The 25,606-nt window shown below is 47.2% G+C and overlaps 1 protein-coding gene across 1 annotated transcript in view; it reads left to right on the forward strand.

The window, feature by feature from the left end:
* MACF1 (microtubule actin crosslinking factor 1) overlaps positions 1-25,606 on the forward strand; it is a 378,039-nt gene that overhangs the window by 185,913 nt on the left and 166,520 nt on the right. Inside the window, exons 23-35 of the mRNA XM_056846741.1 lie at positions 767-893; positions 3,411-3,594; positions 4,334-4,503; positions 4,626-4,804; positions 6,268-6,406; positions 7,197-7,390; positions 9,085-9,247; positions 11,177-11,260; positions 13,111-13,218; positions 14,753-14,851; positions 15,965-16,117; positions 16,367-16,455; positions 18,008-18,143. Of these exons, the coding sequence (XP_056702719.1) occupies positions 767-893; positions 3,411-3,594; positions 4,334-4,503; positions 4,626-4,804; positions 6,268-6,406; positions 7,197-7,390; positions 9,085-9,247; positions 11,177-11,260; positions 13,111-13,218; positions 14,753-14,851; positions 15,965-16,117; positions 16,367-16,455; positions 18,008-18,143 (1,825 nt within the window). The remainder of the gene's footprint in view (positions 1-766; positions 894-3,410; positions 3,595-4,333; positions 4,504-4,625; positions 4,805-6,267; positions 6,407-7,196; positions 7,391-9,084; positions 9,248-11,176; positions 11,261-13,110; positions 13,219-14,752; positions 14,852-15,964; positions 16,118-16,366; positions 16,456-18,007; positions 18,144-25,606) is intronic.

Genomic DNA, 25,606 nt, shown 5'->3' on the forward strand with positions numbered 1-25,606 from the left:
AATCTTGAGCAGCATAATTCTAAATCTATTGTTTAAGGAATATAAAGACTGAGATCTATTTTGCTGCTGCCAATGTAACCCTAGAATCACTGTCAGTTAATAAATAGGGTATTAACTCAGTCACAGAGGTACTAGTCCAATCTGTTAGAAGAGGAATAATATAACTGGATATTAAAAAGTAAAGGTAAAGGTCCCCTGTGCAAGCACCGGGTCATTCCTGACCCATGGGGTGACGTAACATCCCAACGTTTATGAGGCAGACTTTGTTTACGGGTGGTTTGCCAGTGCCTTCCCCAGTTATCTTCCCTTTACCCCCAGCAAGCTGGGTACTCATTTTACTGACCTCGGAAGGATGGAAGGCTGAGTCAACCTTGAGCCAGCTACCTGAAACCGACTTTCATCAGGATTGAACTCAGGTCGTGAGCAGAGCTTTTGACTGCAGTACTGCAGCTTAGCACTCTGCGCCACGGGGCTCCTAACTGGATATTAGATCCTCAGAAAAATGACACTCCAGGAGCACATACAGAAAAATGACACTCCAGGAGAATCAATGGAACCAGAAGAACACGGGCAGGTCCTTTCCAAATATGGTAGGTTCATGTATCTACTGGCCATAAGGTTCCTCCTTAGCCCCTCCAGTCCAGGCCATCCTGAGCAGATTCTGGAATGGGAAGTGTTTGAGGGATCAAACACAAGGAGCCAAATGCCTGCCAAGTTGTGTCAGCTCCTTTGGTAAGGCCTGTTTTTTCTCTCTTTTTCTCTTTAGAGTGGAACAGCTATATCAGAAGGTGATGGCCCTGTGGCACCAGCTTCATGTCAACATGAAGAGCCTTGTCTCCTGGAACTATCTGCGGAAGGACATCACTCTGGTGCAGAACTGGAATGTGGAGAAGGTAATTGGAGACCCTCTTTCTGCTAACATTCTCACTCAGGATCCCCTTTTCCCCTCTCTGTTCAGGGCCCAGATAGCTTAAGCAGTCACAGGTTCGCTACTTGCCTTGTTTCTGTTTTAACAAGAGCCCTGACCCTTTTAGACACCTGGTGTCCACTCTCTCAGAGACACCACCAGAGAGGGCAGACCCTTATCAACCTCACTGTACCCAGATGTTTCCTTAAGCTTTTGTGGTAGGGAACTAAATGCCATTGTTGAAACCAGCATGTGTAGTGTAGTGGTTAGAGTGTTGGACTAGGATCTGGGAGAACTAGGTTCAAATTCTCACTCTCTTAGACACTTGCTGGGGGACCTTGGGCCAGTTGCACACTCTCAGCCTACCCTACCTCTCATAGAGTTGTTGTGAGGATAAAATGCAGGAGATGAGAATTATGCAAGCCACCTTGTGACCTCATGGTGGGGAGAAAGGTGGGGTATAAATGAAGTAAATAAAATAAAGAAATACTGCTTCCCCTTTCAAGCTGCTACCATATAGCTCGATATATAGGTTGGGGCCTGACTGTTTCTTCACTGAGACAATTTACTCTCAGTCAGCAGGAATGAACGAAAGGGTGTGTGTGTGTAAAGTGCCGTCAAGCCGCAGCTGACATGGCGACCCCTTTTGGGGTTTTCATGGCACGAGACTCACAGAGGTGGTTTGCCAGTGCCTTTCTCTGCACAGCAACCCTGGTATTCCTCGGTGGTCTCCCATCCAAATACTAACCAGGGCTTACCCTGCTCAGCTTCTGAGATCTGACGAGATCAGGCTAGCCTGGGCCATCCAGGTTAGGGCAGGTCAGAACGAAAGGGAGCTAACTTTTATTTAAAACTTTAAACAACACTGGAACGATCGTTGTTCATTATACAACATTTCTCAGAACTTGACCTCTTGATCCCTAGCTCTCTTCATCCTTCCAGTCCCCTCAGTTACAAGCTTATTTTCCATTCAGCTCCCAGCTAAACCTCCTTCACTCCCAGAGAATCTCTTAACTGCTGTCAGCCTCCCATCAGTGTTCCATCCTCTCTCATGGGTTGCACTCTGAGAGAGGCGAAATGGGACCTGTCCATCACAGTAATGCCACAAGCCCTGAGGGAGGTCTTCTGGCAGCCGAGGAGGGGTTCATGGCCCTCTTCTTGAACAAGGCTGTGAAATCCGCTTCCCTCTATCCCCCTCGTTGGCCTTTCCTAAATTCCTTCTGGGGCAGATTTTAATGTTGCCTGTTTATACCAGTGTGGCTGAAGCTTTTAAAATATCCTTTAAAAGAGTAAGATCATTGTTAGTTGGTTGAAGGTTGCTGGTTTACTGACGTTTGTTGTACTAATTGTCATTTTAGCTTGTGTAAGTAAATTAACAGTCCCATGCTTATGTGTTTTCTCATCAGGTGCCGCTGAACAGGACATTAGTGGGTGGGGGATAGGAAGCAGAAAGGGAGTGTTACAAATCCATTTAAGTAGGAGGAGGGTGGCCAAAAGAGCATCTGGCTTCTTGGGGGTGGGGGGGGGGGAGGCTAAGCCAGAAATGGGTCCCAGGAAGAAGTAATTGAGGAGCTACCTCCCATCTTCTGCTCTGAGCCCCCCCCCAAAGAAACAGGACCAGCAAGTAATTCCATTTCCATTCATCCCTGCCTCTTCTAGTTGAATTCCACATTGCGCAATAATAATTATGCCTTATTATTGTTCAGGTAGCCCCCACCAATGTGCACACAACTTTCCAGCATGGATCAAAAGCTCTGTTCCAAAAAGTTTACAATCTGTAGAAAATGCCGCATAAATGCTTGCTCAGTATAGAATGTCCCCTCCCAGTTTTCTAAGTCTGTAGCAGGCAGGCCTTTACAGTAGCCCTCTTCCGGGCCTTTTTTCCCGTTGCTTTAAACCCAGCCATAGAAACCCACTTCAGGTGAATAAAGACACCTCAGAACTGCTTCCTGCATGGAGCTAGTCTTTGTGGTGGAAAAGCCATGTATTATAAGACCTTCTAAAGTGTGTTTCAGATGGGCAGCTGCGTTGGTCTGCAGCAGAAGAGCACAATTCGAGGCTAGTAGCACCTTAAAGATCTACAAAATTTCCAGTATAGAAGCTTTCGAGAGGCAAATCTCTCTTTGTCAGGTATTTTGTTGGCCTTTAAGGGTTGTTGGGGAGGGCATAACTTCACTCCATTGATGACACTGACATTGGCCAGTCTGCGCTTGTAACAGTCACACTGTGGAATCATCCTTGGAGGAGAAATTTTGTTGGCCTTTAAGGTGCTACTGGACTCGAATCTAGCTCTTCTAAAGTGTGTATGTTTTGGGGAGGGCATAACTTCACTCCAGTGACGTCACTGACATTGGCCAGTCTGCACTTGTAACCGTCACACTGTGGAATCATCCTTGGAGGAGAAATTAACCAGGTGCAGTTGTGCTGCTCTGCGTCTCTGAAACTGCCGCCCCTGTGCATGGCTTCTGAATGATCAAGGCCTCTGTGTCTCCCCCTCCCCCAGCTCAGGGCCTTGCCCCCGGGAGAGTGCCACCAATCAGTGAGGAACCTGCAGCTGCACTACACAGACTTCTTGGAGGACAGCCGAGACTCAGAGCTCTTCTCTGTGACTGACCGGCTGCGCCTGGAGGAGGAAGTGGAGGCGTGCAAAGAACGGTTCCAGCAGTTTCTCCAGTCGATGGAAAACGGTGAGCCCCTCAGAGCCAGATTATGATGAGAGGCGGCCCTGGGGGAGAGAGATCCTCTTTGGGTCAGGATGGGCTGGATCTGGTCCCGACTTCAGTTTGAGCCAGCCCCTGGTGGTGCTTTTCATATTTTGATGAAGAGGTGATAAAACGTCTGCTGTAGGAAGAAAAAAGGTATTTTAAAAGCGGGCGTGAGTTTGTTCTCCGCTTTGGGTTTTGAATATCATTTTCCAGGTGCGCACAAACATACATTCTTTGTAATGATAGAGCCCGGATGAGCCAGGCTGGTTTTGTCCACTGCTGTTTGGAAGCATGGGGGCTCATGCCTACCTGTGTTGTCATCACGGGACTGAGAAGGGGAGGCCTTTGTGTGGCTGCTATTTCCCAAAGGGGATACGGATAAGCTGCCACTGTGCTGGGGAGGGGCTGTGACTCAGTGGTAGAGCCTCTGCTTGGCATGCAGAAGGTCCCAGGTTCAATCCCCAGCATCTCCAGTTAAAAGGCACTAGGCAAGTAGGTGATGTGAAAGACCTCTGCCTGAGACCCTGGAGAGCTGCTGCCGGTCTGAGGAGACAGTACTGACTTTGACGGACCGAGGGTCTGATTCAATAGAAGGCAGCTTCATGTGTTCATGTGTACTCTGCCCCTCAGCTAGAAAAGCAGCAGTAGGTCAAGTGTAGTATGTCAGACCTCTGTGGGTCTAGATTCCACTTTTGTTTTATCCTGCTCTTATTGGGAACAGAGGACAAAGATGAGACCGCTGCTCGGACGTACCTGTCTGAACTGAAGAACATCCGCATTCACCTGGAGGAATGTGAGCAGCGGTTAGTTGGGACCATCCGGACACCGAGCAGCACCAGGACGGACGGGGACGCTTTACAGGAGAACACCTTCCGTATCGCTGAGCAGGAGGTGAGTATTTCTGCACCTGAAGTGATGGGGTTCCGATTTCTAACGGCTGCTGCTGCAATAAAATATTGTTGGTCTTCTAAGGTTCTGCAAGGCTCCCGTTTGTTTTTGCATTCTCTCCACAGCGACTGAAGGAGGATTTGCATCATTTGAAAGCCGACGTGGAGCAGCTTTCCGAGAGATGCAACATTTTCCTGCATAAATCTCCAACGGGGTCCAGCGCCCCGCATCTTCGCTCCGAGCTTAACCTGCTGGTGGAAAAGATGGACCACATCTACGGGCTTTCATCCGTCTACCTGGACAAGTGTGTTCTTTTCCTCTCAAACCAAGAGAGGGACCCTTGTGGGGTGGTGTCGATAGGGTTGCCAGCTCCAGGTTGGGAAATTCCTGGAGATTTGGGGAATGGAGCCTGGGGAGGGCGATCAGCAGGGTATAATGCCATAGAGCCTTCCTCCAAAGCAGCCCTTTTCTTCAGGGGAATTGATCTCTGACATCTGGAGATCAGTTGTAATTCCAGAAGATGTCCAGGCCCTGCCTGGAGGTTGGCAAACCAAGGTGTCGACCTTAGACTGTGGAAGCCCAAGTTTAAAACCCCACTCAGTCATGATGCTTACTGGGTGACCCCGGGCCAGACTGTCAGCCTGACACAGTCTGCAGAACTGTTGTGAGGATGAAGAGGGGAAAGATGGCTGTGGTCACAGCCTCAGCCCCTTGGGGGAATAATGCAGCACAAAAGGAAAGAGAACGGTTTGAGATCACGAGGATGGAGGGATAATGAGAATGGAATGAGGAGGGACTGCTTTTCGTTAAAGTCTTGGGGATTAACAGTTGTGAGATTTTGGCATTTGCAAAAAATTCAGTGAGTTTCATAGAATTCCAAGAGAAAACCCCTGTGGCAGCAAGAGTGCATGTCTGCTGGAGCTAGCAGTAGCTTCTGCTGCATTCTGGCATGCCTCCAGATCCAGCTGAGTTCAAATTAAGGAGGTTTATGTTGTGGGTTGGAGGTTGGGGGAGAGAGAATGAGAGGCCTGGAGCTGTATCTGCCTTGGAAGCATCTTTGGTCATGCTGATCTTCTCTGCTTTGCAAGACAAGGGCATATAAAGAACGCTCACCTCAGTTAAAAGGAATCTTATTTTCTTTCCCTTTCTGCAGCAACAATACAGTACCATTTAGGTCAATTTGCTAGCCATTCATCTGTCTCCCCCTCCCTCCAATCTGTGCCTTGTCTCAATAGTTTCCATGAAAGAAAGCACATCAACAGAATAACTCTAAATGTGTATTGAACATATGAAGCTGCCTTATACTGAATCAGACCCTTGGTCCATCAAAGTCAGTATTGTCAGGCTGGCAGCTGCTCTCCAGGGTCTCAGGCAGGGGTCTTAAACATCACCTACTTGCCTAGTCCCTTTAACTGGAGATGCCGGGGGGGGGGGGATTTAACCGGGGACCTTCTGCATGCCAAACAGAGGCTCTTCCACTGAGCCATGGCCCCTCCCACTTTGTGCGGCTGTTCCTTTAATTGTCAGTAGGGGCACTTTTTCTTTACAGGAATTCTCTGTTCTGTATTTTCTATTTAGAGCATTCTAATTAAAGAACCGGCATTGCTGTCAGAAATGTATACTCTTTGGAGGAGGGGAGACATGGATGGGAGTGGTACTTTGAAATTCCTGCCAGATGTTCCCTGTTTGATCTGCCCTGAATGGCAACCTCTTGCGGGCGGATCTGCCATTGTTTCAGTAACCGTCCTTTCCCTTTCCATCTGACAGGTTAAAGACCGTGGATGTCATCATTCGGAACACACAAGGAGCCGAGTCCCTGGTCAAAGGGTACGAGGTTAAACTGAGCCAAGAAGAGGCGGTGCCTGCGGATCTGGCTGCCATTCGATCTCACCAAGCTGCCTTACAGGTGGGCCCCGCCCCCCGGTAACAGAATCACGCCGCCCAAGGCTTGCTTGTCTGGTAGAGCTGGCTCGCGGGGTTCTGACAACCTGCCCTATCCCTCTCTGTTGCTAGCGGCTGCTGCTTCTTGCTGCCAAACGAGCAGCAGCAGATCCGGTTAGATCCAGCAGGCCTTGGTTCCCTTTTGCTTTTTCGCACCTGGCGCCAGTTCCTTCAGCAGTCAGGCTGGCTTGCACTGCTGCAGCGGGAGGCACATGGGGTGGTTTGCTCTGAGCCAGTCAGCGAGAGAAGCCTCATGTTGCCAGCTTCTGCAAATATCGCATGCCTCTGCCAGCTCAAAAGGGTATGAAGGACTTTGTATAAAACATGTGAGTGATAAGTAGTGAAAGAAGATGTCCACTCTGGAAAAAGTACAGATTATGATGTAATGAATAAACTTGAGACTTGCAGGCAGAGGTTTGGATGGGTAGTTATTTGAAATCCCTGTTCAGTACCTCTTCTCCCCTTTTTGAACTCCCAGCTCTCTGCACACACCTGCTTCCAGCAAATAGTAAACAGCCGTACCTGTTTCTAGGCTCTGGGTGAGCTGCCCAAGAGACCTTTTGCTTCCCTCATAGGAGCACTACTGTGTCAACGTTCGATCACCAAACTTTTCACTTCAGTAGTTAGAATGTTTGTGAATGTTCTGTAGCATCACTGCTGAGCAGACAGACAGGGGCAGGACTTACCAATGAGTCATATGTCCAGTTCTTAGCCATTGGGTAATTTTTTAAAATGTTTTTTTTTTTATGTTAAAGCAATGGATCAGTGAAGTAAATGAGAAGAGCACAGTCTTTGCGATGTTGGAAGATGACTTGGCGAGAGCAAAAGTAGTGGCCGATCGGCTGTTCTCTCTGAAGCAGGAGCGCAGCCCTGACGTGGAACGCTACCAGGAGAAAGGTGCACAGCTGTGGGATCGCTGGCAGAGGGCCAGCATGCAGCTTGAGACTCGGTAAGGGTTTCCATCTCCTGGTAGCTGCTTTTCTGTTGACAAACTAGACATTTGGGAGGGGGCAACTGCGCCTGGCTTCCATGGGTAACGTCTTTCCTGTGCTCATGATCGATTTTGCCCATCTAAAATCTGGGAAGGGGAGCACTGAAACCTCCTGCCTTTCCAGACAGCAGTAGCAACAATCTGCTCCCATTAGCGCCTTCAGAGACCCTTTGTTTTGTCCCCTTGCAGAGAAGGGGCTGTGGCTCAGTTTGTAGAGCATCTACTTGGCATGCAAAAGGTCCCAGGCTCAGTCCCCGGCATCTCCAGTTAAAGGGACTAGGCAAGTAGGTGATGTGAAAGACCTCTGCCTGAGACCCTGGAGAGCCACTACCTGTCAGAGTAGACAATACTGCGTTTGATGGACCAAGGGTCTGATTCAGTAGAAGGCAGCTTCATGTGTTCAAGAAAAATGACTTTCCTGTAATTCCCTTGCATTGAGTAACAGAGGGCAGAAGCTGCCACTTCTGACATGGGGCTCTCCAGCCAATTCTAGGCCAGAAGGAGTGGTTATGATTCCAAGATCTTCCATGCTGTCTTTTCACTGGGTCAGTAATTAGGAAAAAAACCAAATAGCTCCAATTGCACTCGGTCTGACTGCTCTGGATGAAAACTGGTCTCTCCCTGCCCTGGCGGCATTCGGTCCTCACTGTCCCACCCATCCTCCCTTTAATTATGTGTTGTTAAAGTATTTGTTGAGTTTGTCACAACTTGGTGGTTTGGCATGGGGGCCGGATCCAGTTTAGGGGGAAAGCTGGCCTGCATGTCCCCCTTTCCCCACTTTGAGAATCCTAAAAAATGATTTTGGGGGAGGCCTTGATTGGGACATGCCCAGCTCTGGGGCTGTCAGGGGACATGCCCAGCTTGGGGGTTGTCGGAATGGCCTCCTGCCAAGTGGCAGGGGACCACACAGCTGGCCCCCGTCCAAGTAGGCGGGCAGGGAGGGAAAATGCATCGGCCAGCAGGCAGGTTGGCCGATTCCGGGATCACGCCCCAATGCTATGCCAACTCCTGTTGCTGTAACCAATAATGTTGTGGCCGTTTCCATCCAGCAACTGCCTTCCGTGTCTTCATTTGCATGCCAGGGGTCAACTATCATAAGGGAGCTGGGGGTTGGAGTTGCATATGGGGGAAGGGAGGAATTGGGGGCAGGTAGCTGGCTCTAGATACTCCCCAATCAAGTGCTAGGTCAGCAAGCAATTCACGCTTATTGCTCTGAAAGAACTTTTTAAAAATTGTATAAAATAATAGGGATACAAAAGGGAAGCGGGAGAGGAAAATATGAATATCAAACATAGGTTTTATCTAAAAATTAGAAAAAACCATTCTAACACAAAACAGGCTGACAACCTTACCATAATTTCATCACTTGGGCTGATTATATGAATGGCATATACAAAAAAATTATCATTTTCTATATCTACTTAGTGCATTATCGAGTCTGATAGTTTTCTATATGTGGAATTAAAATTGCATTATAATACATCCTACAAAGATCTAATGTTTCATTTTCTTGTTGTTAGCCTTGAGCCTCAACGTAATTGTGAAAAGATTTCCATGTCTCGTAATGCTACTCTGATGAAAGAACTTAAAGTTCAAAGCTCGTCTTCCCAACTCCTCTGCCCCCTTTTTAATTCTCTTGAATCTTTTGACAGCAAAACAGAACTGGAGAGCATTGAGGAAGTGCTGAGCACTTACCGGAGCTGTCATGGGGCACTCATCCAGTGGATCGAGGAGACCACAGTCCAGCAAGAACGGATGAAGCCCGGGCAAGCAGAAGACAGCAGGGTCCTCTCTGAGCAGCTGAGCCAACAGATGGTAGGCCTGGCGTAGGGATGCAAAAAGAAACCTCAAGGAAGGGGGCATTGCACTGGGTTGGGCTTTTTAATTCCTGGAATGTTGATGGTAAAGCAAAGTTATTCCATCATGAAAAAAGTTATTCCATCATGAAAAAGGTACGCTGAAGCCTCTCCAAATTTCATGGGCAAACAGTTGCTGACAGCGCATTCCTGAAAGGAATGCCTGCGCCGGGCTTAGGAGGCAAACTAGCGGTGTTGCCTCCTAAGGTGGTTTCGGCACTGCCAAAACCTCTGGCCGGCACAAAAAAACTGTGCAACCCTCATAGGGTTGTACAGGAGATACGCCAACGAAAAGCTGGCGTATCTCGCCCCCCCAAAAAAGGGGCGTTCCTGAGCCGAAACGGCTCGGGAGGCCGACTAATGTCGGCCCTGCCCCCTGGCCCCCTGGCCCCCTGGCTGGTGCCTAAACGCCCCGGGAACGCCTCCCGGGGCACCGGAACGCCTCCAAGCTCGCTGCCAGCGGCCAGAGGCTGGCAGGAGGCTGCGTCAGCGTCTGGGCCCAGCGCTGCCGCGGCAGCAACCAGGGACCGGCGTCCGGGCCTGCACGCTGGTGCTGGGGCCACTTACGCCGGTGTGTGCCTTCCAAGCGGCGGCGGTGTGGGCCCCTGCACCGGCGGAGGCCGTCGGCCTCCTATGGCCTTTGGGTCGGGCCTCTGGCGCATTTGAGGGATGCACTGTGAATGCATCACAGAATGTCCAGTTGACAACATTTCTGAAATACAAAAGTGTTGGGCTTGGAAAGGTGTAGAAACTTTTATTTTATTACCCGATTTCCCTTTGTTGGAATTTTGGGGCAAGTCCCAAGAAGTTAGGGCACACCAGAGAAACATGTTTGAGTTCCTTTATATAAATCTATGGTGCAGCGTGAATAGCCCTGATTATCCCAATCTCATCAGAGCTTGGAAGCTAAGCAGGGTCAGCCATAGGCAGTACTTGGACTGGAGACCACCAAGGAAGACTGTGGTTAGTATGCAGAGGAAGGCAGTGGCAAACCACCTCTGCTCATCAATTGCCTCAAAAACCCCATGATCCTGGGGTCACCATGAGTTGGTTGTGTGACTTGATGGCACACAATTATTATTATTATGGTGCAACCATACTTGAAATACCACGTACAGTTCTAGCTGCTCCACTTCAAAAAAAAAAGAGAGATCACCGAGTCAAAAAGTTCAAAGAAGTGCGACAAAAATTATCGGGGTTTGAGCACCTTCCTCATCAGGTTGTGCATTTTGAGCATTTGAGTTTAGAGAAAAAAGACAACTAAAGGGAACATGAAAGTGTTTTATGAAATTACTTGGTTTGGGAGAGAGAGAAACGTATCTGTCTCCTGTAAGTCACTCAGCAAAGTTGACTGAAGGTAGACTGGGGACAGACAAAAGGTAGTATCTCTTCAGAGACTGCATGATTAGCTTGTGAGATACCACCAGATGCAGTGGTGATCACTGGCTTAGGTGGCTTTTGGAAACAGTTTGGACCAATTCAGGTCCAGCAGATTGACAGCTGTTGGCCACAGTGCCTAAATCGAACCTGCATGTTGAGAAGTACTTTTGAGTACTAGATGCCGGACACTGAGACCATGGGAGGGTGTTGCCTTCAAGCCTTGCATGTAGGAATCCCTTTCTCTTGAAAACATGATGCTGCCCTTTGTGGTGGCATTCAGCAGGGCTACTCTTGGGTTCTTAAGACCCACAGTGTTCAGAAGGAAAGATTTCTCTCTCTGGGGCAGAGCAGGAATTATTATAATGTTCTTGTTGGCAACATGAACACAGCATTTGTGTGGAAACTGTTATGCAGTGAAAATGAATGAACGGTTGAGGAAGCGAATGACCAGAAGGTCCAGAATGTTCCGTAATGCTGATTTTGACAGTCCTTTTATTTTGAATTTAAGGCCCTGTTCGCTGAAATAGAGGGAAATCAAACCAAACTGGACCAGTGTCAGAAACTCTCTCAGCAATACTCAGCTACTGTCAAGGTAACACTATGTCCCTGTAGTTGTAGAACACGTCTGGTGTAGCATATCTGCCACAGTGAAACTCTGGAGAGGGGAGGTAGGACAGGTAATTCAAAGGAAGGGGTTGGTATCTGTAGCTAGCTCCAAAACAATCCAGTCTCTCTAGACAAAAGTAGTCTCTCTAGACGAGAGATGTCAAAACTGGGGTCAAAGGTAAAGGAAGAATTTTTTTTAACTATGTGGAGAGGAAAGAAGCATATGGTGAATGGTCAACAGAGATTGAACTTCAGTGATTTGCATCTGAATGTTGCTCAAAATGGGGCCATTTCTGAATAAACAGAGTTCTTCCTCTTCTTCTTCTTTTTTTTACTTGTGACTGTTTTGTCCTGTCAGCCATTGCAATAACGGACTTTGGGGGTTACCGCACTTGTATTCTCAGCGATGGATTAAGAGTTTGAAAATGTTATAAAAAATACTGTTCGCACTTTCTATGTATTCCCACCGATGTATTAAGAGTTTGAATACGTTATAAAAAATACTTTTCGCACTTTGTTTGGCCCCTTTAGCTGTGAAGATGTCTTCCAACCATTTATAAGCCATGGTATCCAAAAACCCTTTTAAAGCGATGTTTTTTATAACATTTTCAAACTCTTAATACATCGCTGGGAATACAAAGTGCGGTAACCCCTTATGAGAAAGTGTTCTAATTGAATGTTAAAAGGTTGAATTATCCTGATAAAAGGCACCCAAAAATGCCGAAAGACTTGCAAATTGATGCAGTAGATATGCTACAAGATATTTGCAGAAAAGATTGTGAGAAGTGATGAGACACTGAGAAAAATGAAACTGGGTAGTCTGTATTCATCATCAAATGTGGCAAAAACATTAAAAGAGTAGCTGTTGTTAGAAATAAAGAGAGAATTATTAGGGGTGTTTTTACAGAAGTTACAGGGGAAATACCTGATGTTGAGGGGACTGATGGGTGATCAAGAATTTACATATATTTGTGTTTATGGATCCATCAATAACAGTTTGATTTTTCAGGATGTTTATGGAGTACATGGAGAAGTGTTGCTATTGGTCTTAGTTGCAGGTGGAGGTTTTAGTGGAAGCTAGATTAGAAAAGTCTGTGGTAGATGACTTCTGAATTGTTATCAATTGGGGGCTACAGATAATTTACAGCTTGTGGAAGCTTTGAGATTTCTACATCCCAAGGAACATGGTGATACATTTTTCTCCCCAACTCACAAAACGTGTTCCAGTATCTCCCTTTATTATGATATTAAGAGTTAGGACCCAGCACAAGTGCACCTGCTACCATATTGTGGCTGTGTCTCACATTGCTGCCTTATACAGTGTTGGTTAGAGCAGTGGTTCTCAACCTGGGGCCATATGGCCCCCCCGGGGGGCCCCAGGATATTCCAAGGGGGCCACAGGTGAGAATCGCTGTGTGCATTTTGTGGGGCTGTTTATGCTTCTTTGTTCCTTGGCTGTTTACAAACAAAACATTTAAATAGCTACCTTTCTATCGGTAGGACAGGGGGGCCACAGGAAGGAAACAAGTTTGGAAGGGGGCCACGGTCGGAAAAAGGTTGAGAACCACTGGGTTAGGTAAATGGCTGACACAAAAAGAAGAATTAAGATGGACTCTTTGCAGGCAAGCCACGTGTGACAAAACCTTCTTGGGTTGGGTAGAACTGGTCAAAATGGGATTTTATTTTGTCTGCAGATGTGTACACTGATAACCCAATGGTATGATTTTATTTTATTTTACTTCACTTTCCCCCCCCCATGAAAAGTTACTGAAACATGGCATTTCCAATTCCCACCCTGCAGAACTCAATATTTTTTTGTCACCTCCATATTCCCAGGACTATGAACTGCAGCTTATGACGTACCGTGTTTTTGTGGAGTCACAGCAGAAGTCTCCTGTGAAACGCCGGCGTGTGATTTCCTCCTCGGATGCCATCACGCAGGAGGTGAGGCCCCTTCAGCCCTTGCCTTTTGGGCATAGGGAGCTGAATGGGGTGGGGGAGGCAAGGGGAGTTATTTGGTTTCTTAGACAGACAAGCTGCCTCTCTTGAGACATGCTCTCCTGCTTGCTCCTGAACCCATGTATAAAAGTTTCCTCCCTCACTGTCATTTCCATCAGCCACAGAGGCTCTAATCATCAGGGGTTTGAAATACGTAGACTTCTTGGAACTGCTGGTTCAAATCCCTACAGGGGTCAGCCCAGCTCAACTGCCTGCAAGGTAAATAAAGAGCACCATGCAGTTCACTGTGTGTGTGGGGATCTTTTGGATGAGACCAAGGAAAAGAGAGAGACTGGAAGGGCCTCTTTGCTCCGTATGGAATCTAGGACTGTTAAGAAAGTTACCTTTGAGTTTCTGGAAGAAGTTTGCAATATGGAAAACCCCAAGGAGATCTCTTCGCTTCCCTGGTTTGCTTGTTGTTTCACTCCCTGATGAGAAAGTCTAGTAATTAAGATGTGGTTTTTCAATGAAGTAGCGGTTTTTCTTGTTACACGCATCCTACTCTTCCCTGGAGGAGCTCAGAGCAGTTTGCATGGAGTTCTAGATGGCCTTCATCCAAGTCATTGCCAGACCCGTTTAACTTCTTCAGCAGCAGAACTGTGTCAAAGACCATTCTCTGGACTTCCTTTGTGCAGAGGCTGCCTTTGGTGGCACCCTCTATGGTAGAACTGGAAGTAGAATTTCCTTCTCACTTGTGAACCTGTGGCTGAAAGGAATCATAAGCTAAGTGAAAAATTGCCATCAAGCAAACAGACACTTCCACTTATGTTACAGGATGCACTTCTCTTTTTGTTACATGTAACAGGCACTGACCAGCCCCAGAACAGTTCTCTAAAGTTGATTAAGCAGTCCTGTTGCAGGCAGCTTTGCCTGTTTAAGACTGGCTCAGCCCAAATCTTGACCTAATGATTAATTGCTGATAGTTGAGTTATGGTCGGCCTCCCTTTTCCTAAGCCTTCGTGTCCCATGCACCAGGGAAGAGGTCCCCTTCTTTTCCTTTTCCTCAGAGGTGTTTTGCTCCTGCCTGAAGAACCGGATGGGGAAGGCCGGATAATCTCACATTTCCTTTTGCAGATCTGTAAAAAGAGATGTGGTTTTGCATTCTGAGGCAAACAGCTCAAGATGTCTGCGTTTGCTTGCTGTTCGGAACTTGGGGTGTGTTCTCATCCTCTCTGGGAGGACAGAGAAGGAGCCCTTGTTTCTTGAGAGTTCAGGGTCTGACTTGGAGTCCTTTGCCAGACATTTTCTCCTTCAGTCCTGCCTTCTTTGCTGGGTTTTTTTCCTTGTAGGGTTTTTACCCATCTACACGTCCCAAGGTGGTTATGCTGTCTAAATGCCTGTCAATCTGGGCAGGGAGTGGCGAAGGAGACGTTTTGTGTTTAAGAGAAAAATGTGTTGGTGTGTGTGTGTGTGGGGGTTCATTGGCAGCATTAACAGGCCCTTTCCCTTGTGGTTCTTTTTCTCCTCATCTTCCTCCTAGTTTATGGATTTACGGACACGCTATACAGCCCTGGTCACCTTGACAACGCAGCACGTAAAGTACATCAGTGATGCTCTCCGGCGCTTGGAAGAGGAAGAAGTAAGGATGTGATTTTTTTTTTTAAGGATTCTGTGGTACCTGTCTTGTAAACTGGTTGTGGCCTATTGGGCCAAGAAGCAGTCCCCGCCCCCACCTCCCAGATAACATTTGGGAGGTGATGGTGGTGGGTTATCAGGGCTGCAAGAAATAGAAACACAGTGTTGAGGAGTGTTGCAAAGCAGTCCGATTCTTGTGAATGGCGCACAACAAATCCTGTGGGGTCTCTTCCCTAGCTCTCTTGCCCCTTTACTCCTTGTTCACCCTGTTCATCTTCCAGGCCCGCAGTCTGTGGCCCTGATCTGCTACCCTTTTCTTCCCCAGCTTCTTGAGTTCTCTTCACTCTTTGCCTCCCAGCATTCAGCCGGCCTGCCTACCCAAGTCCCTGCCTCTGTCTGAGCTCACATGCCCCTTGCCCTGGCCTGGAAGAAAAAGCCCTCTCATCCCTATACAGGAGACCTGTACACATGACATATGTGGATACAGGGCAATGTGCACAGAGAGGGGGGGGCACATGACACATAAAGCTGCCTTATATGCAATCAGACTCTTGGTCCATCACAAGTTAGTATTGTCTACTCAGACTGGCAGCAGCTCTCCAGAGTTTCAGGCAGAGTTTCACTTCAGGGTTTCAGGGTTTCATGTCACCTACTGCCAGATCCTTTACCTGGAGATGCTGGGGATTGACCTTGGGACCTTCTGCATGCTAAGCAGATTCTCTGGCAGTGAGCTATGGTCCCTATCCTACTGAGTATACTAGCCCTTCCCCAAATAGAGCGGCCAGTGACACATCCTTACACTTCAGAATCTTTTCCATCTCCTTCATGGCTGCCCTTCCCAGTCTCAATCTCCTTCTGATTTCTTGGCTGCAGCCTCCCTTTTGGTTGATGATGGAGCCAAGGAATATATTTTATTACACAGTTAAAATTCTCTATGCGTTTTGCCAAAAGGCTTCTTCAGGGGAATCTTAGTCTTGTAGTGGTTTTCCAAAAAGGGTACTTTTGGCCTGCTACATTTGGAAGAAGCAGTTGGCTGTGTTGGTGAAAGGGCTCATTTGTATATTTATACTGATATATTCCATGTCTTTTCCCCCCCCATTTTCTCCCCCCACCCCAGAAAGTGGTAGAGGAGGAAAAGCAGGAGCATGTGGATAAAGTGAAAGGACTCCTGGGTTGGGTCACAAGTTTCAAGCAGTGTGCACAGTTCAAAAGCATCTCTCCCAACAGCAAAGAATTGGGAGATATCGAGAAGTCCATTTTGGAGCAGCAGGTGTGTATTTGAAGGGCGGGGGTGGGGGGCACTTCCGTGTATACTTTTGGCCTCTTTGCCTTTTGGCTACACAAGATAAATGATGCAAGATTTATTTTGGCCATCCCTGAATTTCACTAGGAGCTGGCTTGCTTTCCAGGACTGATGATGTTTGCCTCCCTTGAGGTCCTTCCAGTGCTCCCGTGCCTCAGCAGTGTATTTCCGTTCTTGCTTTTCTGACTGGTTGGCTCTTTTGCTGTTCCTTGACAGGTCCTAAGTGAGGAACTGGGGGCAAAGAAGGAGCAGGTCTCAGAAGCTGTCAAAACCACCCAGATCTTCCTTGCAAAGCATAGCCACAAGTGAGTTTGGGAGGTGGCCGCACAAACTAGGAAGAATGGGGTGGTATGGCTTGCTACAGATTTCCTTGCTGCAAGTGGGGACGGAGAGTTAAAGCTTCCAGTCCTTGCTTTTTAACACACACACACACACACACACACACACACACACACACACACTTCTTCAGCACCAGATTGCTTCACACTTTTGAGGTTCACAGTTGTTCTCCTGAGAAAAGAAACCTTAGAAATGGAAGAGCTTGGGCTCAGACAAGAGTCTGAAAAGGGAAGATGGATCCTGTTGAGCTCAGGGGAGTTTATTGTGTTACTGAGAGGATGTTTGACCCTGACCCCAGAGGGGTAGAGATGGCTGCCTTGCAGCCAGACAGTGGAAAGGGAGGATCCATGGCTCACTGGTGGAGCACACGCCTTGTATTTATGAAGTCCAAGGTTCAATTAATGGAACCTATGGTAGTTTTGGGGGATTGCCATCAAGTTGCAGCTGTCTTATGGTGGCCCCCATAGGGTTTTCAAGGCAAAAGATGTTCAGGGATGGTTTGCCACTGGTTGCCTCTGGACAGCAACCCTAGACTTCCTCGGTGGTCTCCCGTCCAACCAGAGCCAACCCTGCTTGGCTCCCAAGATTGAGCTAACCTGGGCTATCCAGGTCAGGCCTTTGGTAAAGAGTGGTATAGTCCATAAAGTGGAGAAAGAGTCACAAGAGATAAAAACTAAGGCCAAGGCCGATGGTGCAATATAAGGTAAAAATATATTTTATTACTCAGTTAAACTTCCCCACATTCCCTACATGATTCACCAAGGAGCTTCATCAGGGCAATCTGTTAGTCTTGCAGTGATTTTCCAAAAAGAGTACAAGATCAGTAGCACTTTTTCTAGGTGAACCAGCCTTGTCTAACTCAGTAGAAGGCAGATCCTCCAATCCAGGGCCTGGGATATCTTCTGGAATGAAGAAGAAGGTGAATGTCAGGGTTCATCAACTGCTAATTCTTTCAGGCTGGCTGGCTGCCAAGGGCAGCAAAGGAAGTGCTCAAGTATGAAGGGAGGCACAGTGAAAGTAGAGAAATATTAAATAACTCCCCACAAATAAAAATTAAGAATGTAATAAAAATTATACAGACAGGGAAAATCACATTACCTCCAATATCTCACTTTTCGTACATTGGATCAACCTCAAAACTTCCATCAAAGAGTATAGGCACAAACAGCATCAATGAACCTCTACATTATATAGCAGGATTGGAACAATAATGTAGTAGAATTATGTCTGCTAGCAAGCCGTTTTGATATACTGGCTGGCAAAGGCTTCAGGTTCTAGACCCAAAGGGCCCTGGTTTTAATCTGGTGGGAACCAATGTGGCTGCTCTCCTCCACAGTATCCTGTGACTCCTAACCATCACTGGTCCATATCCCACAGCCTGGGAAATCTGTAGGGAAAAATATAAAAATGGAGTCGCTGTGCACAAATATTGTTACAATCCAGGATCTCAGTAGGCTGCTTCTGTGGCTACAAATCTTTCATCTTATATCGAGAAATGTCCTCCATCTCATTCTGCAGGCTTTCTGGCCAGGAGAAGGAGCAAATTGTGAGTCAGTTGAATGCCCTGAAGGAGACGTATGACCAGCTGTGCAGTGACTCCACAGAGCAGCTCCAGCAACTTCACAGCCACATGGCCCAGGAGACAGCGCATAAGGTATCCCTCCTCTCTCCATGCCAGGATCTCCCACATCTGGGATACTTCTCTCCCAGCTGTGAGGGACCAAACTTGTGCTTGCTGCACAGGCTATCTTTCCCCACAGCCTGCTGGTATTTGATAAGTCCATACGAGTAACCACCATTCCACTCACTTCCATCTCTTATGTTCTGAATGGGATCCCAACTGACAAATTGGTTTCTCAAGGCTGAGCAGAGAAAGCGTGTTACAAATGTGTTGATGCTTGGAAGGTGGCAGAGCAAAGTTGCCAAACGCCTCACCTGCATAAGACTCCTGCACCTGTAACAACATTAGGGGTCAAGGGGAAGTTCGGTGGGTGCAGTTTCTCTCGTAAGGTGATGGGATCTGTTTCTGGAAGTAAGCCATATTCTTCTCAGAGAAGGGCTGTGGCCACCCAGCCTGGACTCCTCTGCAGTGGTGTGAAATTAGGTATGCTTCCCGTTGATACTCTGGGGCTGAATAACTTCAAGGTTGTTCTTTCTTTCTTTCTTTCTTTCTTTCTTTCTTTCTTTCTTTCTTTCTTTCTTTCTTTCTTTCTTTCTTTCTTTCTTTCTTTCTTTCTTTCTTTCTTTCTCTTTCTTTCTCTCTTTCTCTCTTTCTCTCTTTCTCTCTTTCTCTCTCTCTCTCTCTCTCTTTCTCTCTTTCTCTCTTTCTCTCTTTCTCTCTTTCTCTCTCTCTCTCTCTCTTTCTCTCTCTCTCTCTCTCTTTCTCTCTTTCTCTCTTTCTCTCTCTCCCTCCCTCCCTCCCTCCCTCTCTCCCTCCCTCCCTCTCTTCCTCTTCCTTTCTTCCTTTCTTCCTTTCTTCCTTTCTTCCTTTCTTCCTTTCTTCCTTTCTTCCTTCCTTCCCTCCCTCCTTCCAGCACAGCTAAACAAAAGAGAAAAGTTTTAGTAATGAATTTGCAGTCAAAGTTTAAAGGAGGTCTTGCAGAGATTCTTTAGGGGAAGATTACAAACAGTGGTATCAAGGGAAAGAGGGTCACTTCAAAGACCTTGAAAGATTGGGCAATGGAGGTCAAGGGACAGAGGTTACAAAAAGTGATTTAATGGCAAAGGAAAGAAAAATGTTATTTGATGAACAGGACACCCAGTGATGGTAACTAAGTTGCTGGCTGGCAAATTGTTGACATTCCTGGCCTGAAGTGAATAATGGGAAAGGGACTCTTCTCACCTCCATGTCCCCAGAGGAAAGACCACCCTGCAGTTCTCCGCCATTATAAATCCTTCACTGACCAAAAAATACCAGATCTTTCTTTTCCTCACTTTTGACCTCAATTTTTGTGCCAACCCCCCTCCCACCCCAGCACTTGACAAGAAGTCTTTGAACATCCATCCTACCTGTTGTTGGTTTGTTGCTCTTCTGGAGTCCAGTGTGAATATCCTTGTATCTTATGTGTATGTAAGTGTGATATTCATGTGTCCCTTTGATAATGTTATCTTTGTGTGGAATTGTTTATAATACTTGCTAGCTTCCCTGTGTTTTGAAGCACCAGCAGACTGACTCGACCAGGTCGACGCCATATCTGAACTTTGTTTGGATGCCTTCCTCCAGTAAATATAGCTACAGGAAGACCAGAGGATCTGGTTTTGTCCACAATTCTTTCCCTCTTGTATCGTATTAGAAACCAGAATGTTTTGATTTGGGTTTCCCAATGTGGGAGAAGTGCTGCATGAAACAGCAGGGCTCTAAACAAAGGAACAACATTGCAATGCTGGGTGGTAGTGGTGACTGAAAAGGGATGTGTGTCTAAGAGGGCACATTTGAGTCTTCCCCAATTAAATGGAACAGTTTTTCAGTTCTGCTTTGGTGCTTCATTGTCACAGAGAGCCTTGGGGCGGGGGTGGGGGGGAGATCTTCTAACACTTTTGCTCGTGGAAAATAGAAGCAACTCTTGGTTGAAAGTGGTTGTCCAATTTAAGGCAAACTGATGGAGGCTAAGAAACCACCCAACCTCTTCTGTCCTTCCGCCAAACAGCAGAACTCACTGCATTGAGCATGATGTGTCCCTGTATGGTTTGCGTTTCATGTTGAGTTACCATTCAGATGAATGGCTGTCTTCACTTACAAAATTTTGTGGTGTTCACTAACAATTCTGGAGGTCACACAAAAAAACAACAACCCTCCTCGTTCATTGAAAGGAGGAAGAAGCTCTTTGTGGGTGGGGTGGGTTTTCTTCTCACTTTTTTGTGCCAAACAAAACAGTCGCATGCCAGAAGCTAACCCCAAGCTTTTACTCTGTGTGTGCCATTCGGCTGAGCTGCTCCATAAAGGCTCTGTCTTTCACTGCTCACGGCAAACACCACCATCCTGGTAAGTAAAAAGCCTTTTATGACTCCTGTCCTCCTTTTTCCTCTGTGGTGCTTGTTTTTAATATCTGAATGTGCATGGGTGCAGACTTTGATTCTGGTGCTAGAAAGTTGGGGAGGGTCTCCAACTATGCCTGGCTGGGTCAGGGAAGAGGGGAAGGATCTTTGTGCAACTCTATAGCTAGAAAGAGCATAGTCTGTCTTGGGCTTCATGTTAAACCTTTGAACTCTATCCCCTGCAAGTCAAAAGAGCCAGTAGGCCTGCAGGATCTTTCAGAGATAAGTGCCCTACATCCATTGAGTCACCTGAACCGGTTCCCTAAATGTGGGGTCAGCACAAGGCAATGCAGTCTGAGAATTGCTCAGCCATGGTGCTGCTGCAGGTTCTCCAGAATGTTTGGAAGGGGCTTTGGCTCAGTGGTAGAATCATCTTCCTTGTTTGCAGAAGGCCCCAGGTTCAATCCCTGCCATCCTCTGCCGTCAGGTAGCAGGTGATGTGAAGGACCTATACCTGATATGCTGGAGAGCTGCTGCCAGTCTGAGTAGACAATATTGGCTTTGATTGACCACGGGTCTGATTCAGTGGGGAGGGCCTGTGGCTCGGTGGGGGAGCCTCTGCTTATCATGCAGGAGGCCCCTGGCTTCTCCAGTTAAGGGTTAGGTAGTAGTTGATGTGAAAAACCTCAACCTGAGAACTTGGAAAGCTGCTGCCAGTCTGAGTAGACAATACTCACTTGGATGGACTGATGGTCTGATTCAGTATAAGGCTGCTTCATGTGTTCATGTTCCCTTCTTTTTCTGACTGTACATACCAGTTTAGTTTTACGAGTGCTGAAATTAGTGTAAATTCCTATTTACAAATCTCTGAGCAGATCTGAGGCTTTTCTTTGGTCCTGCTGTGAGTGAATTTAGTTCCTGAGAAGTTAACATAGATGATAACCCGTTCCCATGTGCTGTGAAAATGCACAACCAGCCATAATGTTGTTAGGAGCCCCTGATCCCCAGTGCGGCTTTTTTCTACCTTAGATGTTTGCATTTTACAAGACCAGGCAGCCTTCTGAAACAACTTGGTCAAGGACGTATTGTGGAGTACCCCAAGAGTGGCTGTTGCGTGGTTGGTAGAAACAACTTGATGGAACGGCTGTGTCATCTTCTGTGGGACTTCCACTTTCCTGCTGACTCACGGTTGTTGTGCATGTCTCTGGTCACTGTAACAACCAAGTTAGAACATAAAAAACATAAGAAAAGCCATGCTGGATCAGACCGAGGCCCATCAAGTCCAGCAGTCTGTTCACACAATGGCCAACCAGGTGCCTCTAGGAAGCCCACATCAAGACGACTGCACAGCATTGTCCTGCCTGTGTTCTGCAGCACCTAATATAATAGGCATGCTCATCTGATCCTGGAGAGAGTTCATGAGGAGCTGGTGGAATGCATGGTTAGCAGGAAGTGTGCTTCTTCCCATCCTTCTCCCTTTCCTTTTGCTTCATGTGGGCATTCTGTATTGTGGTTGTTTGTGCAGTCTGTCTTGTTTTTAGGCACTGTGATGAGTGCATGTCAGTCGCTCCTGGTGTCTGTCTCTCTCTCTCTCTCTCTCTCTCTCTTTCTCTCCATTGATCTTTATGTGGACCAGTGTGGCTGCTTGGTTATTGTTGCTGCCTTTGCTGCTTTGCTGCTCTTGACGGGTGTCCGAAATGTCTCAGCGATGCCACGCACGGCTGGCTAGATTGAGCTCCAAAGTGCCACTGAAGACGGTATTGCAAGACCAAAAAAATCTTCCCTGTCACAAATTTTGTTCCATGTCGTTCATGTATTTGGTGAATTCCTTTATTCCCTCTGGGGATCCGCTCTCTAGCACAGACTTGACTTATAAGTCTGAGACATCCTTGGACTTTGGGGTGCGTAAGAACTTCTTTTTCTTGTGGCTTCTCCAGTTCTGAGTTCATTCTTTTTTTTTCTCCCCCCACTCTCCTCCTTCCTTTTTAGGGAATCGCAGGAGTGCTAGACCTTGGCACCATGGAAGTCCTTCCTGTTTTCGGCGCCATGCAGAAAGGCCTCATAGACCAAGAGACAGGCCTGATTCTGTTGGAGGCGCAGGTGATCGTGGCTGGCCTAGTGGTTCCCAATACCAACGAGACACTCTCTTTGGCTGAGGGCCTGGCGCGAGGCCTCATAGACTGTAGAACCCATCAGGTACTCTGGGAGCTGCAAGATATCCTCCAGTTGGTCAACGAAGCTGACTTAAAAGGAAAGCCGTTTCTTCCTCTCGTGGCCCTCATGGAGGATGGCACAATTAGCGAGAACATTGGGCTGAAAATCTCAGAAGTTCAACTTGCCACCGGGGGTTTAATAGACTCTTCCAGCCACAGGAGAATCAGGTTAGAAGAGGCACTTCAGAGAGGCCTTGTTACCACCAGCTTTCACAGGAAACTGACGTCACACTTGAGCTCTTGCAAGGATTTGATTGATCCCAATTCGGCCAAGAAAACTAGCTTGAACGACCTGATGCGCCAGTGCATCCTTCACCAGGAGACGGGACTGAGGTTGCTGCCTGTCAGACAGCTGGCGGGAGGGATGGTGAGCTTGAAATCAGGCAGCACAGTTAGCATATTCCGAGCAGTTCAGGAAGGCTTGATAGAGAAGCAGGTGACGGTGAGGCTACTGGAAGCCCAGCTGTTTGCTGGTGGTATTGTGGACCCCAGAAGCGGCCACCGGTTGACTGTGGATGAGGCCATAAGACATAATTTGATTGATGAAGATCTAGCGTGTGCCCTTCTGGTCCGACAGCTTCAGACAGGCGGCATTATAGATACAGTTACAGGGGAGAGGCTGTTGTTAGACGACGCGGTAAGGAAAGATTTGGTAGCGTCCAGAATTGCTGTGGTGATCCTGGAATCTCTTTGGTCATTTATGGGTCTTCTGTGGCCTGAGTCAGGTGAGATTCTCCCTGTTGTGGATGCCTTGGAGCAAGGTGTCCTATCATCTGAGCTAGCCCGTAAGATTCTTAGCAGGAGACGTTGCATCAAGGCACTTTATATCCCTAAAACTAGAGAAATATTGCCCTGGAAGAAAGCTGTGGATCGTGGGATCCTGGACAGAGACACCGCCAAGAAACTGAAATCAGTCTGCCTTCCTGACGTCATGCCAAAGATGCCTGTGGCAGACTCCCCAGCTAGAAACAGAAGAAGCCTCCTTTCCTCCAGCAGCCAAATGGATCATGGGGACCAGAGTGAGCTTCCACGAAGAACAAATGAAGAAAGGACGTTGTTTTATTTGATGACCCACAGTTACGTCAACGTTCACAATGGTCAGAAATTGCTTCTAGTAGATAGGGAGTTAGCCGACTTTTCTGACATGCTTGCACCAGCCCAGAATAACGGCAGTGACACGCTCCTATTTAAAGCTAGTGAAACTCAGCCCTCAAAACTAGATATTAACGAAGAAGATAAGAGTGTAATTCTAGGAGCCGAAGTCTGTGATGAATTAGATTCAAAGGCTCTCGAGCCTTCTTTGGATATACCAGAAAAAGAGTCAAACCTTTCTCTACCTAATGAAAGGGCAGAGATGGAAGATGCTGGAGAAAGCATGAATGTGAAGAATCAGGAGAGAGAAGCTGATGCTGCAGAAGATTTTAAGAGTGAAATGAATGGGTCAAACATTTGTGTACCTAATGAAAAGGTAGAGACGGAAGATGCTGGGGAAAGTGGGAATGTGAAGAATCGGAAGACGCAAGCTGATGGTGCAGAAGATTTCAAGAGTGAAATGGATTACTCCAAAAGAGAGCAAGACCTGATGATGCTCCAGAACAGTCTCAGAATGGACTTAACAGGCTACACGTTTATAAAGGACTGTGCTTTTGAAACCCAACCCAGAGATACAGAGATTGCAAAAGGAGACCTGAAGTTTGCAAAACCACCAGCAAGAGAAAAGGTGGTTTTCAGAGCTCAAACAAGAATCTCTGAACTGGAAGGAGATAGTGGGGCAAAGGATACTAGTATGTTCACTGATGTTTTGGAGAAGGGGGAGGAATTACAGTCCTTGAAAGAGAGAACTCTGGATAAGGCGGCTTTGGCAACAAAAGATGGAGATCCCGAGGCTGTCCATTTCTCAAACATGGGAAAAGTCGAGAATGGATCACCAGAAGCCCTCTTGAACGAAGCTGAAGGAAAACACATAGAGGAGTGTATTAAAGAACGACTGTTGGGTGTAAGAGAAGAACCGGTTCATTTCCGTAAAATTGAGAGTCCTGAGTCACCGGAACTATTCCCAGAAATGGGAAGAGACAGTACTCTGAAGATGCTATTAACACAGCTCCAGGACGGTGGCATCATTCATGAGCAGACAGGCAGGAAGATGCTTCTGGATGAGTCCATTGCCTGCGGTATTGTGCCTAGCCATACAGCTGTCAAACTGATGGGGGCAATGAAAATGTTTGGCAGCTTCTTCGACGCCCAAACCTGCGAATCGTTAACTACAGAAGAAGTCATTGGTGAAGGGCTGATGGATGAGAAACTGCTTCAGAAGGTGCTGGCCTCTGACCAAGCCATCAGTGGTGTCATAGATCCACTCACCAAAACCCTTTACTCTGTCAAGGATGCGTCTGAGGTTGGTCTCTTGGACAAGGAAACGGCTGCAAGGATTCTGGAAGGGCAGGTGGTCACTGGCGGCATTGTCGACTTCAAGCGCGGCAAGAAAATCTCTGTCACGTTGGCTTCCAACCTTGGCCTGATACAACCATCCAGTCAAGAAGACCTTAAAAAGCTAGAGAAAGCGTCTAAGGGGAAAGGGGCTGAAGATACCACCCAAGAGAAACTGATCGCTTTGCAGGTTGAAATGTGCGGCATCTTAGATCCTCAAACTAAAAAACCTTTGACTGTCACCCAGGCGGTAGAAAAAAGGCTCCTGGGTAAGGAGAAAGTCTTTCAGCTGTTGACCAAGCAGATTGCCGACGGAGGAATCCTTCACCACAAGACCGGCATGAGGCTTTCAGTAGAGGATGCCATGGAGCATGGATTGATTGGCCAGGACTTCTACGAAGAACTCAAGAAGGCAGAAAGTGTGTGTCTGCACCGGTATACTCATCCAGAAACGAAGGAACGAGTGTCCTCATCTGAGGCCACATCTCTGGGACTAATCAGC

This window comes from Euleptes europaea, chromosome 3, assembly GCF_029931775.1.
Source record: "Euleptes europaea isolate rEulEur1 chromosome 3, rEulEur1.hap1, whole genome shotgun sequence".
In the NCBI taxonomy this organism is placed as follows: Eukaryota; Metazoa; Chordata; class Lepidosauria; order Squamata; family Sphaerodactylidae; genus Euleptes; species Euleptes europaea.